The sequence below is a fragment of the Triturus cristatus genome, chromosome 2_1 (genome assembly GCF_964204655.1).
Source record: "Triturus cristatus chromosome 2_1, aTriCri1.1, whole genome shotgun sequence".
NCBI lineage: Eukaryota > Metazoa > Chordata > Amphibia > Caudata > Salamandridae > Triturus > Triturus cristatus.
Genome location: NC_140581.1, coordinates 267,085,639 through 267,100,686, shown reverse-complemented (window position 1 = coordinate 267,100,686; position 15,048 = coordinate 267,085,639). Strand labels below are relative to the sequence as shown.

The 15,048-nt window shown below is 45.9% G+C and overlaps 1 protein-coding gene across 2 annotated transcripts in view; it reads left to right on the top strand.

Annotated features, from left to right (window-relative positions):
- CAPSL (calcyphosine like) overlaps positions 1-11,969 on the top strand; it is a 171,837-nt gene extending 159,868 nt beyond the window's left edge. The window contains exons 5-6 of one of the 2 annotated variants that reach the window (XM_085631006.1): positions 5,322-5,425; positions 11,051-11,969. In XM_085631006.1, coding sequence (XP_085487132.1) covers positions 5,322-5,423 — 102 coding nt within the window. In that variant the 3' untranslated portion in view covers positions 5,424-5,425; positions 11,051-11,969. The remainder of the gene's footprint in view (positions 1-5,321; positions 5,426-11,050) is intronic. The other variant, XM_085631014.1, reaches the window with a different exon arrangement.
- The last annotated feature ends 3,079 nt before the right edge of the window (positions 11,970-15,048 follow it).

The window sequence follows — 15,048 nt, the reverse complement described above, 5'->3', positions numbered from 1 at the left end:
CCGAGGCGGTTCTGGAGGACGACGCGGTCAGCCCACATCCACCCCGGCAGCATCCGCCTCAAAGCCTTCCTAGTCCGAGCTTTCAGGCCCATTCCACGCCAGTGGGCGGCAGAGTTCGCCATCACCTGCTCCACTGGCGGTCCATCACATCGGACAGGTGGGTGCTGCAAATCGTCCGAAGGGGCTACTCCCTCCCCTTCGAGACGACCCCTCCAGCCATGCCACCGCAGCACCACCGTATCTCGGGGGATCATTTGAATCTTCTCCACGAGGAAGTTTCGGCCCTCTTGGCCAAGGGGGCCGTCGAGCGCGTTCCGAGCCCAGAAGTAGGTCGTGGTTGTTATTCCCACTACTTTCTGGTTCCCAAGAAGGGCAAAGGGGGCCTATGCCCTATCTTGGACCTCTGGAACATCAATGCCTTCCTCCGGAAGAAGAGGTTCAAGATGTTAACTTTGGCTCAGGTTCTAGCTGCCCTAGACCCTGGAGACTGGATGGTAGCGTTGGACTTGCAGAACGCATATTTCCACATCCCCGTCCTGCCGGCCCACCGGCGTTACCTGCGGTTCACGGTGGGTCAAGAGCACTTTCAGTTTACCGTGCTCCCCTTCGGCCTTACCAGTGCCCCTCGGGTGTTCACGAAAGTGATGGCGGTGGTCGCAGCTCATCTGCGCAGATCAGGGGTTCCAGTCTTCCCCTATCTCGACGACTGGTTGTTGAAGGCGGGCTCGCCCCAGGCAGTCGTCTCCCACCTCCAGACTACGGCCGATCTCCTGCATTTGCTGGGGTTTTCCATCAACGTGCCGAAGTCACACCTGAGTCCCTCTCAGAAGCTCCTCTTCATCGGAGCGGTTCTCGATTCGGCGCAGTTCCGGGTCTATCCGCCGGAACAGCGGGTCCGGGATATTCAGGCCCTGATTCCCATCTTTCGGCCTCTATCCTGGGTTTCGGTCAGGCTAGTGTTGCGGCTTCTGGGGCTGATGGCCTCCTGCATCCTACTAGTGCATCACGCCAGGCGGCGCATGCGGGCTCTGCAGTGGGACCTGAAGTTTCAGTGGGCCCAGCATCACGGCAACCTGTCCGACCATGTCTTGATCTCGGAGGGCACTGCACAGCAGTTGCAGTGGTGGCTCACGGACCGCGATTGGGTCACGGGCAAGAGCCTCTCCCTTCCCCAACCGGAGCATGTCGTAGTGACGGATGCGTCCCTCCTAGGATGGGGTGGCCATATGGGAGAGGCAGAGATCAGAGGCCTCTGGTCTCCGGCGTAGTCTCGCCTCCACATCAACCTGTTGGAGTTGAGAGCGATCCGACTTGCACTGAAAGCCTTCCTTCCCTCTGTCAGGGGAAGTGTCGTGCAGGTGTTCACGGACAACACCACCGCCATGTGGTATTGCAACAAACAGGGCGGGGTGGGGTCGTGGACCCTTTGTCAGGAGGCTCTGCGCCTCTGGACGTGGCTGGAACACCAGGGCGTCACCCTAGTGCTTCAACACCTGGCGGGCTCTCTGAACGCCAGAGCAGACAAACTCAGCCGCCGGTGCATGATGGATCACGAATGGCGTCTGAACTCCGAAGTGGCGCAAGGTCTCTTTCAGTAGTGGAGAGAGCCTTGGTTAGATCTATTCGCCACCGACGAGAACGCGCAATGTCAGCAGTTCTGCGCGTTGGAATTTCCAAGGCGGCACTCGCTCGGCTACGCTTTTCGTCGCGAGTGGAGTTGCGGTCTGTTGTACGCCTTTCCGACTATACCATTTCTGCCCAGAGTGCTGAAGAAGATCAGGCACGACCGGGCCCAAGTCATCTTGGTGGCTCCGGATTGGGCACGAAGGTACTGGTATCCCGAGCTACTCAGTATGTTGACCGATCCTCCGATACGTCTGCCCCTTCGGGAGGATCTTCTGTCGCAGCAGCAGGGGACGGCCCTCCACCCGAACCTGTCCAGCCTCCACCTCCATGCGTGGAGATTGAGCGGCGGCAGTTGATGCCATTTGACTTGCCTCCTGAAGTCTGTGATATCATTCTGGCAGCCAGGCGTCCCTCCACAAAGACGGTATACGCCTGCCGGTGGAACAAATTTGTGGCATGGTGCACAGCAAAGGCTGTGGATCCTCTTTCCGCCCCTCTTTCTGAGGTTCTCCTCTTTCTTCTTTCTTTGGCCCAGCAGGGCTCTGCCCTGGGCACCTTGAAAGGTTATCTTGCTGCCATCTCTGCCTTCTTGCGGCTTCCTGATCAGCCTTCTCTTTTCAAGTCCCCTGTAGTTACACGCTTTCTAAAAGGCATTACTCACACGTTCCCTCCTGTCCCTTTTGTAATGCCTCAGTGGGACTTGAATCCTGTTCTCACATTTCTAATGTGCGCTCCCTTTGAGCCTCTTCATAATTGTCCTCTTCGTCTGCTGATGCTTAAGACTGCTTTTCTGGTAGCCATCACCTCGGCTAGACGGGTGAGTGAGCTCCAGGCTTTATCATCAAAGCCTCCTTTTCTCTCTGTTCATCTGGACCCGGTTGTCCTTTGGCCTCGTCCCTCCTTTCTTCCGAAAGTGGTGACCCCCTTTCATCTTGAGCAGTCTGTCACCTTGCCCACCTTCTTTCCGCCTCCGCATCCTTCCAAAGAGGAAGAGAGGCTCCACCGTCTGGACCCAAAGCGTGCGCTCTCCTTTTATCTGGACCGCACAAAACAGTTCCGGGTGGACGACCAACTTTTTGTTGGATACGTGGGTGCTAAGAAGGGGAAAGCTGTGCACAAACGGACCATCTCTCGGTGGGTCGTTTTGTGCATCAAAATTTGTTATTCCTTGGCAAAAAAGGACCCTCCTGTTGGGCTGCGCTCCCATTCTACTCGGGCCACGGCGGCTACTACTGCTTTGGGACGGGGTGTCCCTTTGCAGGACATCTGTCAGGCGGCAACGTGGGCTTCGCTACACACGTTTGCCAGGCATTATTGCCTTGACAGCCAAGTCCGGAGGGATGGCTTTTTTGGCCGTTCTGTCCTTCAGGACTTTCTGGTGTGATCTTGGTTCGCAGACCCACCTCCGGGGATGGTATTGCTTGGGTATCTATTCTAAGGTGAGGAATCTAACTAACGTGTTTCTTTCAGATGAACAAGTTACTTACCTTCGGTAACGATGTATCTGTAAGAAACATTAGTTAGTTAGATTCCTCACCGACCCACCCATCCTCCCCGTTCTGCGAACTGACATCTAGGGTTAAGGCTATCCCTTTCAGGGCCCTAGAATTTTTTTTTGGCACCAGTGTCGGTATCTTGCATGGCTCTGCGTTCCTGGCGCGGAAGGCTATGTACAAGTACTGACGTCAGCGCGCGAGGGCGGCGTCTAAGTACTCCGACGACGTCATTACTACGCCGACGACGGACGCGGAGCCGCAGACGACGCCTAGCGACGCGCAAGGGGTATTGCTGACGAAAAATTTTCCGGATCCAGTCTGACGCCTGGGGATATTCTAAGGTGAGGAATCTAACTAACTAATGTTTCTTACAGATACATCGTTACCGAAGGTAAGTAACTTGTTCTTCAAAACATAATTGAGCACAATAAAGTATTATTTTACTTAATTAAAACCAGGAAATTTTCAGTCTATCACCAGTAGGTCACACAACCTACATAGTTAAGAAAAGTTTAAATGAATTAGTATGAGTTTGTAATACTCTCTTTGAGCGAGTCTCTTGGAACTAAGCTGGTTTCAGGTCAGGGAGTTTAAAGCGAGGGTTGTCCTGGGAGCTGTTTTACTTTATTTCTGCACACCTGCTGCCTTCAGGCCCTGCCCATGAATGGCAAACTCCACAACAGATTCTGCCATTTAGTCTTATTCCCCCATTGCCTCCATGACTGTCCTTTCTCCTCTTTATTTCAGGATGATTTTAACTCAGACCATCCTCATCTATGACCCTTGAGAGTGGAAGAGGAAGCGGTCAACAAGATGGCCGCTGACATGGCAGGGCATTCTCCATCCCAAGCCAGGGAAATGTACCAGACACATGCATTTCCTGAAACATTACATAAGGATAGTCTGCGAGACATATACTCACATCAACCAGTTACTTTCTTTAGGCATCCCTTAACTTAAACTCTCGTTAAAACTGTATCATGGCAAAATACCCTCTGAACATTTTAAGCATAATTAATGATGTAGAGTATCTGCAAAGTTATATCCCGGACAATCAGTAAAGCGCTTAAACTGATAAACTACTGAACATTTATTCTTAAAAATGAATACATTTTTAAAATAGATCACACATTTATTATTTGTGAAAAATATAAGTGGTGGCTAGACTAAGCTAGCTAACTTAGGTCACCCTCCACGTGTATACCCCGACAGTTTGATTTTGCTACCCCCTGAGAGGCAAAGCCTAAAAAACAGGCACTTGTCAATTAATTGAGCTTGACGTATTGCCTACATTCTGTGGATCCAGAACAGTGGCAGTGCTTATCACAAGGATTGCTTTGTTGCCCTTGAGTTTCGCAGAGAATCTACCAGTAATCTTGGATCTTCTATGTTCATTTTTTCTACGGGCAGTGGTTTGTGTTTTCTCTGCACATCCATGGTTGCACTATAGCATAGAAGGTCCATGTCTCTTCATCATCATTCCTCAGGGTGCGCTTCCTTGGTTTATGAACAATAGATCTGGTTGGTGTTTAATGACCCACTCAAAAGGTAATGAGAGGCATGCTTGCAAGTAGTCGAAACCATGGGCTATCACTCTGGGTAGCATTCCAACGCATAGGGACTGATTCACAAAGGTGAACTGAGACGAAAGTCTAACTTTACGACTTTTGGTATTCACAAAGGGCATTTATGAGTAGTAAATGCTCTCTGTGAATACCGATGTCGTCTTATTTTACCTTTGTGAATCGGGCCCATCGTTTTTCATCGACTGAATCACTTTAGATCCCGAACTACCAGGTGAGGCCTGCTCCAGAATAGAACAAAATCAAGCCGTCAGTGGGACCTATACCTGGCGTGGCACAGTGGGCACACAGTGAAGAATTAGGGTGGAATGCTGCCCAGAGCGATTGCCGGAGCATTGTGTTCATGCCTTCTTCTGTACTTTTGCCCCCGCCTTGTTCACTAAAACTAGAACCATTGTGCTGCCTTTGGTTGCCCAAACTCCTATTTAGATGCCCAAGGGGTTAGAATACATTATACGTGTTGGCTTCCTTAATCTGCCTCTAAACGAGGTCCTAAATATCTCTCAGCCAATTCCAAAGCCCCCTCTTCAATTGAGGTTGTTTGTAGAGCTGACATTTGTGTATTAGAATGCAACACATGAAGATCTGCTTTTCTGTTTTAATCTTTGCCTTTTAGGTCACACCAGAAGAATTTACTAACTACTATGCAGGGGTCAGCGCCTCAGTAGATACCGATGTCTACTTCATCACCATGATGAAAAACGCCTGGAAACTATAACCGTATGACTCAGGGAGCACACTTTTACTATAAGCTTATTTAATAAGTGGCAACGACAAATTGCTGTGCGTTGCATTGATTTCTTTCACGCTGAGATTGGAGCTGTAGAGGTGATACTAACAGCTACTAACAACGGGGCTGGTGTGATTTAAAGGCATGCCAGTGGTATTGTTTTATATGTGTTGTTAAACAATTATCTGTCCCTCTTTGCAACAATGGGTTCTTGTTTAACCTGATTAACATGTGCTAACAACTATTTCCAGCCATGGTAATGTTTGAGTGAGAAAGAAACAGTAATCAGACCTTAAAAGAGGACCAATAAATATATGCCTGCTTGCTTTTGAAAAAAACAACACTAACATTTGTAAATGGACATTTATTTGGCCTGGTTGTTATGCCATTTATTTCACAGTCACAGATTTATTTTACACTGTAGGATCCCACCCCCATGTCAAAATGTGCTTTCCAAAACTGACCCAAAAAAATATATCCCTGTTCAAGGACCTTGTTCATAACCAGCATGTCATGCCATATGATTCTCACTGTAGTGTTTCATTGTGCTTTAGATATCAATTAGTTGAGTTGTAACTCCTGACACGTTCAATGTTAATTTGGCAGTCCAACCGTGCAAGAAGTATATGATGAAAGAGTGCCTCCAATAAGGAGAATGACTCCTTAAATTGGGTGAATTTAAGGGAAAACAGATATAATGTGTATCATTCATACAAAAGGGTGGCATGAGTTAGAAAGAAAGAAAAACTTAAAACCAAATGTAAATAATATATAATTACAATTTCACTAATAGACATTATTAAACCAATGTCTGTTTTAGCCATTGGGGGTAAAATTGCAATTTCTCCGTCAAGACATTTTCCTCTTCCCTAAAATTATGATGTTTTGCATTCACTCTCAACATATCAACAACATATACTACCAATATTACAGAAGGACAATTAATTGAGAGACAACTTATCTAAAATAACTAAACCAAAAAAAGTTACAATACTAGAGTGGTTAAGCCATTTAATTTCAATATACCCTTTATGATCACTTGCATCTCATAATGAATAAAATAGTGGTTTGGTTCCTTCACAACTCTACCAAAAAGTATGTTTTAAGCATATTTTCATTTAAAAAGGAAAGAGCTGATGTGAATATTGTCCTAAAGCACATCATAGCCTTAAGACAAGCGATGTTTCTTCAAAAATCATTGTGAAGTGCTGGCTCAGGTGTACTGCCGGCTTTTCAACAATTGTTTTAATTGGTATGTCTGAAATTGTTGAATGCTTTTAACTTACTAAATGCTTTTAAACTAACGTTTATCTGAACTCACTGGGGGAATTTTCATTAATGCTGCTTGCTGAAGTACACAGCTTAAATTGCTACTCGCTTTGATTCTGCACTTCGCACTTTACCAGAGGTATAATCCTTAATTCAAAGCACACTGCCCTTTAGTTCTGTGCATTTACTGGAGGCGTATTCATTTTGTGTTCATCAGTGTTGGGGGCATTTAATTCTTCACACTGACTCGAGCGGAGCACCCCGACTCGTGGGGCCACTGCGGGCGCCATCTTGGGTTGCTGAGCGGTCTAATGGTTATTAGACCTGCTTCCAATCACCTTTAATAGTAGACCCTTGCTGTAAACGCACACAACGGGCACCCCAGAGGTATGCTCCTCTGCGCCGGTTCGCGCCTGGGCCGTGCCCAGCATCAGCCATGCTGCCTGTTTTCCCTCCACCCATGTTAGCCACTACTGAAGGGAAGCACTCTTATCCCTGAATCAGGGCCCTTGCACTCTCACCTCACTGCATGACCCCAGCGTTGAGAGTACCGTGGAATTTGTGTGCAAGTCCTGCAGCTTCTCCCCAAAGGTACAAGGAGACGCTCCCGTATCACTGGGTGACCTTGCACTTAGCTGTCTATGGTACGTTATAGGTCGGTGGGCTACAGAGGTTGCCTGATCAACTGCAGGTCACTCCCCAAACACTCCTCTGACATAATGTTCCTTGTTATCTGATAATAAATGGGATTTTATGTTTCTCTCAGAAACCTGGCTTAAAGATAGTTCCAACCCGGACCTTTCCTAGGTCATCTCCCCAGGGTATCAGATCTTATGTGCAAACCGGGATGGTGGAAAGATTGGAGGCGGCGTTGCCGTCACTTTTAGGGATACCAGGGAGGCTTCAACCTCCACACTGGACCAGATTGGCAATATTGTGGTTCTCATTTTTTCCATCAAACCTACGGCCACATTCTCCTTCGTCGCCCCAATAGCTGCCTCCCACAGCTATGCGATTCCATTGCCCATCTATTCCTACAATACGCCAATCTCACAGTTTTTGGAGATTTTAACCTGCACATTGATGCCCCCTAATTGCTATCATGATCGTCAGCTAATCCAGACCATGGCTGGCTTCAATCTGACTCAACATGTTACTGACCTGAACCAATAAGGCAATAAATACATTGAACCTTATCGTCTCAGAGATCCTCTGTCGCCAGACCACACCCCCTACACACCTGGTGTGGACTGACCAAACTCCTTGTTGCTTTTTTCTTCTATGGTCCACGTAACCAGCTTGAAGCCAAGTGCTCTGACAAAATGAAGAGAAATTGGTGGAAAGTCGCGCTGGATTCCTTTGTGCCTTCACTCCAAAACACTCTTCCCACATTTGCAGACAATCCAGTTAGTGACACAATCCTATTTATTAACTGGATCTCTTCAGCACTGGATCCTAGTGAACCTGATAAATTGTATTCAGCAAAAATGAGCCAAGCAGTTGGCACTTTGGTTTTCACCTGCTCTAAGAGCAGAGAAAAGCTGCTGCAAAAAGCTCGAGCGTAGCTGGAGAAAGTCCATGACACAGAGGCTAAACAGGCATACAAGGCAGCCCTCAGGAACTTTCATGAACTTATCCGAAACTCCATGAGGGAGCACTATGCAACGCAGATTGCATCTGCCTCCAACACATCTAGAGAAGTTTTTAAAATCATCAAGTCTTTCACTTCCCCTGAAGTGATTAACAGTACCTTTCTTCCTTCACACAACCTCTGCTCTAGGCTATCTAACTTTTTTGATAAAAAGATCCAAAAACTCTACTCCACCTTTCCGGGATCTGCTGGCACTATTGACACACTGGCACTGCCCTCCAGCCACTCACCTATTTTCTCCGAATTCTGTACTATTTCGATAGAGGACTCTTTCGAGTGACTATTAAAATGCAAATCGGATTCCCCTGAAGACCCATGCCCCCCTCATATTCTTAGCTTGGCTGCACAGTCAATTAATGCTTATATAATATGATCTGGAACGCCTTGTTGACATTTGAAATCTTCCCCTCCATATGGAATCAGGCATGCCTGCTACTGTTTCTAAAAAAAAAAAAACAATGCAGACTCAAGTGTGCTCAGCATCTGTATGCCCATCTAAGATCCTGGAGAAGCTGGTGAATCACCAACTATCATCCTTCATTGTGGCAAACAGTCTGCTACATGATATTCAGTCTGGCTTCAGCACGGAGACTTCCTTACTGGAAGTGTCGGAGTTTGTCAGAGAAACTGTAGACTGGCTCCTCTGCTATGGTGGTTTTGTTAGACCTATCAGCAGCATTCAACAGGGTGGCACATACCACAGGCTAAGTCTACTTGGCATTAAAGGCACATCTTTATACTGGTTCAAATCCTTTTTGGAAGAGCATTAACAGGGGGTTCTTCATCACCCTTTTTCCTCCTCTTCCAAACCCCTTGTCTATGGGGTACCCCAGGGCTCTGCACGTAGCCCGCTGCTCTTCAATCTCTAACTAGCTCCTTTAGCCACCCTTGTTGAATGCTGGGGAGTGAAGGTAGTTTCCTTTGCGGACGATACACAACTACTGTTCTTGTTCTGAGAGATTCAGCGGCGGCCTTTCTCAAATTTAAAGACTGTCTAAAAGATGTTGTGGAATGGATGGAATCAAATTTTCTTAAACTAAACACAGATAAAACAAAGATTATTTTCTTCAACCCGAGGGCCTCGCCCCCGCTAGCCTCTGGGGCCGGCCGAACTGAATCCACCCTGGCTCCGGTCTGATTGGCCAGAAACCTTGGGATCCTGTTTTTGACGCTGATCTTTCGTTCACAGCCCAGATTAGGCAACTCTCATTGATCTGCTTCTTGAAACTCCGACCAGTTAGGGAACTGATACCTTTCTTCCCGCTGAGACCCGAAAAACAGTAATCTACGCTCTTGTGACAACTCACTTGGTTTTCACAAACAACTTGTCTATGGGGATACCTGCCTACCTGATCCATAGGCTTCAGATCATACAGAATGCAGGAGGCTAGGCTGGTTCGTCCGGTTCCTTTTCGTTATCCTATCTCGCCGCATCTTAGACTGCTTCACTGGCTTCAAAAGGATCAAGTTTAAGGCTCTGACCATGGCTTTCACAGCCTTGGCAGAAAAGGCCCTTGCTGCCTGAGAAACAGACTCGGCCTGTACCAGCAGGGAAGATCATTGAGATCTAACCATCTCCATCTCATGCGCGTCCCTAGGTTCTCCAAAGCCCAAAAGCGAGGTATATCCTTTGCAGTACTGACTGCTAAACTCTGGAACACCCTGCTTGCCAAAATCCAAATGGCGGAGTCTGAGCATCAGTTCAGGAAAGATTTAAAAACCTGGCTGTTAGATCAAAACTAGATTTGAATGCCCGGTCCTGTACTCAGTTTTGCTTTGAGCGCTTAGACCCTTCTTTGAAGCAGCCAAGCGCTTTACAAATCCCAGTGATTGACTGATTGAAGCGCATTGCTCGAGAAACTCACCCTTTTAAAAACACACTTCTCATTTCATTTCTTTTTTCACTTTAAACCCTGGTGTTGGTGAGTTTCTTTTCTGTCTTTATTATATGTTTTGAAGGCAAAGCATGCATGTGAATAAAATATTTAAACTTTTGCTTGCTTTTGTTAGGAGCATTTTGTTCTTTCTTGACGGTATGAAATAGAATTAGTACTTTAGAAAAAGTTACAATTCAGCTCTCAAATCAATATTATAGTCCTATTGTAATTATGCAATTGAAATTGAGGCCTAAGTATAAGATTGTAATTATAAAGCAATCCTGCCCTAAAATAAGATTTGAGTCCCGCATTAGGTGAGATTGTGATCTGCTTCTATGAATAAATCTGTGACACAGTCCTAAAACTAAGATTACAGTCTAGTCCTAAGTGTTACTTGTAATCCAGTACTGGAGGTGATTTCGGTATCCAGTTTTATGAATAATATTGTAATACATATTTAAAATCACACTTGCAATTACGCCCTATGCAAAGCTTTGAAATTAAGTCTTAGGAGTCTGTTGATTCCCATGTTTTAAATCTCCCAACCCAGCTGGATTGGCAATTCCATAATATTGGAGTTTTAAAAACAGAAATTTGTTAACGTCCACATTTGGGTAACACAAACAAGTATTTCTTCACACTTCTATTTTTAAAATTGTTAGGTGTTGAGTTTTCTCACACTTTTGGATTCTTAACATGAATAGATGTACTATATTAATGCGCAGAACTGGTACGCCCATTTTATATCCGTCACGACCCGTTTTAATCCATGAGTGTTTTTAACAAAGGTCTAACTAAAGTTTTTTTCCTTGTTTTAGGTTACAAAAGATGAATTTCTAAATTACTATTCTGGAGTGAGTGCGTCTATCGATAGCGATGCCTATTTCATTCTGATGATGCAAAGTGCCTGGAAAATGTGATCTTTCTTTGTTACAGAACTCTTACCTTTTTGCCCGCTACTGCAGTTGTTTTACCTTTTTGTGGAATGTAAAGTGCTAGAGGAAAATAGTGTGCTCTCGAAGATTGGACTGGACATGATTTTTAAACAACCCTATGCTGAACGAAATAATGATTTTTAAAACCTAAATTACTTTCTCACTAAAACGTTTAGAGTGTCTGTTTCTGAAATGTATTTCAAGCAATTCACATATTTTATATTTGATGACTTCTTGCAGGAATATACTTGATGCCTTATTACCATTCATGGGAAAGTGTTAACATTATAAGAAACACATTATGTGCGACATGTTTATTTCTGTTTTTATTTAACTTTTTTGGTCTGTTTCATTCTCTAATGCCTCTGATATATTTCGGCCTAAATACATGTAGGTGTTCTATATAGGTATTTGCTATCAAAAATTGGATTCTCATGAACCTGCAGAGGAGTATTCCTAGATCAGTGTTTATTTTAAAAAATACTCCAGAAAAAGAACTTAAAACATATTGCCTCATTTCAGTTCCATTGCTGAAATCCTTATGCATGCTTTCAGTTATGAAAGTTATAGATCGTTAATATTTGTCAATTTTTCATAAGAATTCTGCAGTAAATTAACATTTGAAATGCATCTGTTAATCTAATACAGATTACCCAGAAAAATACAGACTCAATCATGAAGTGCTGAATGATAGGATATAGACTTTGTTGTTTATAGCCTTTTCCATCTTTGTGCATGTGGCAGAAACATTCATGTGAAAGTGGTATTCTACTGTAAAAATAAATTATTTTTATAATGAAAATTGTATGAACTAGTGTGTTTATAGTATGTTTAGAAATACATGACAAAGTGAAAAGATGAACTAGTTCCCAGTGGCCGGACATAGATGCCTCCTGCCACTCCCCACACAACTCCCTGATGCATGAAGCCAAATTGGATGGGCCTTACTCTGCCACTTTGGACCTCACCTCCCCCTTGCTTAAATGAATCCCTGGAGCAGGATTTTGATAAGAGTGAATTCTGATTCTCACCTCATTAAAACGTGCTATGCTGCATGAATGAGACTGCTCAGAAGGAAACTCTTTTAATCAGAATATTTTCTTCCCTGGTGCGAGAAGTGGGGAGGTGAAAACATAAACATGCACTTCACTGTAGAGGTGGACGAGTCATTAAAAACACGAGACTGATGCGCTACACACTCACATCCCTAGGGGAACGACACTCCCAGACGCCTCTCCCCTCGAGGACAGAGTGCTAGATGGGCATCTTCTCGAGAAGATCATCTCCTTAATATATAAGAAGGTGATAAACAACATGGAGAACCCGTTGGTAACTGTCAGACGCCACTGGTCTGAGGATGGCCTGGAACTGGATGATGAGGACTGGCGGGAGGCGGTTTCTTCCCCACGGGTGGTGGTAATCCAAATGCGGCTGAGGTTGGTGAATGAATGAATGAATGAAACATTATTTATATTGCGCAGCTATGCCCAATGGGCGTCAAGGCGCCTAATCCAAATAAAGACTGTGAGCGAAAAGAAACAGAGCCTACTGGTAAGCATTGATAAAGAGCCAAGTTTTCAATGACTTCCTAAAGAGGTCAAGGGAGGGCAATGTTTTGATTTCCAGGGGGAGTGAATTCCACATCAGAGGAGCCAGTATGGAAAAAGCTTTGCTCCCCCATCTAGCCTTCTTGGCTCTGGGAATTACCAGTTGATTAAGCTCACTGGATCGGAGACATCTACTCGGAACGTATCTAGAGAGAAGTGATCCAAGGGCATCAGCCGGGCCTGCAGTTAAAGCCTTATATGTAAGGCAGAGGAGTTTAAAAGTGATCCTTGAGGGGATGGGGAGCCAGTGGAGGTTCTTCCTCGCTAAGATCATCGAGGCCAGCCAGGGCAAAGCGAGAGCAAACCGCGCTGCCGCGTTTTGTATGACCTGCAAACGCTGAAGCAGGCCCTTGTTGGCCCCGGCGTACACTGAGTTGCAGTAATCAAGCCTTGAGCCAACAAGGGCGATCACCACCTGTTTCCGTGCCTGAGGGGACAAGTAGTGTACGATTCTTTTCAAGGTCTTGATGACTCCCCAACAGGTAGCCACCGTTCTGTTGACCTGAAGCTCCATGGAGAGCTGGGTGTCGAAGATGACGCCTAGGTTCCTGGCAGATTGTGTTGGTGTTGGGCAGCTACCTAAAGAAGGAGGCCACCAATCATCTGACCATATGCCCTGGTCCTTGCCAAAGACCAGGACCTCTGTCTTGTCCCCGTTCAACTTTAGGGAGTTGGCAATCATCCACTCTGCAACAAGTTGCATGCAGGCCCTAAAGTTAGAAGCGGTTTCACCCACAGAGTGAGTCAGGGATACCATAATCTGCGTGTCGTCGGCATACGACACTACCTCCATCCCCTGAGATCTTACTAGTCTTGCAAGTGGGGCCACGTAGATGTTAAACAGGGTCGGACTCAATGCCGACCCCTGTGGCACCCCACATTGCAAAGACTTAGCGGGGGAGAGGTATTCACCTAGCATGACACGCTGCTCTCGTTGTTGAAGAAAGGAGCTCAGGAGACTGAGTGCCGGTCCTTCTACCCCTGCCTCCCTTAACCTAGTTGTTAAAGTAAGGGGAGACAGGGTGTCAAATGCTGCTGAAAGATCCAGCAGCACCAGTACGGTGGTTAGACCCAAATCCACTTTTCTGCGGATGTTGTCCATGACTTTCGTCAAAGCAGACTCCGTGCTATGCAGCTTTCTAAAGCCATGTTGGGACCCGTCCAAGAAACCAGAGGTATCGAGGAAGTTTGAAAGATGGAAATTCAAATGGGTCTCCAACATCTTAGCAGGGGCCGGCAGCAGAGAGATGGGTCTAAAATTCTTCAGTACTCCAGGGTCCAAGGTGGTCTTTTTCAGCAGCGGCTTCACGATGGCTTTCTTCCAAAGTGACGGGAAGATGCCCTGTTCCAATGCTCCATTCATGACTTCCAGCATCGAAGGAAGAATGATCTCTCTGCAGTTCTTCAGTACTTTCAGAGGAACTGGATCGAGTGGAGATGACGATTTAGTTTTGTCCAACAGGCTATTAAGATCCTCTAGCGAAAGGGCAGGGAAATGATCAAGGGAGTGAGAGGATTCTTTAGTCCAAGCTTCCAGAAGTTTAATTTGGGAGAAATCCTCGGCATTAAGCGAGTTCCCCTGCGACTTTAGAGCTATGTAGATATCATCTATCTTTTTGTAGAAAAAGTCTGATATATCATTGCATAGCTCCTGGGAAGCTACTACAGGATCGGGGGCCTGGAGAGAGCACAAAGAGTCCACTATTTTGAAAAGCTCTTTGGAGGATGTTAAAGAACAGGTTAAATTGGAAAAATAATCCTGTTTTTCCTTAATGACTCTCTTTTTGTACTCACGTAGTAGGCTCTTATAGCCTTCTCTATCCTTGAGATCCCAGGATTTACGCCACCTACGTTCCTTCTGTCTGCAAGTTTGTCTGAGAAGCCTCAGATCGACGGAAAACCAGGGGGCAGTTGGCTTCTGTCTAGCTGCAGCTTTCAGGGAAGGAGGAGCTAGTTCGTCAGCGGCTCTGGTGATGGCATCAGCAAGTTCTTGGGCCGACTCATCCACCTTCCGCTGAGTTGAAATATGGGCATTGAGAATAAAAGGGGCTACAGCCTCCTTAGTAAAATTTTTGAAGCTCCTTTTGAATTGTTTTTGACCAGAGCCCTCAATGGCAACGGGGCAGGGAATGTCTAGAAACAGCGGGACTACTAAATGGTCAGACCAGGTAATCGGGACCGGTGTCCCAACCCCTAATCTAGGGTCGTTGGAAAAGATCCCGTCAAGGATATGCCCCGCCTTATGAGTCGGGTGGAGAACTCGTTGTACAAAGT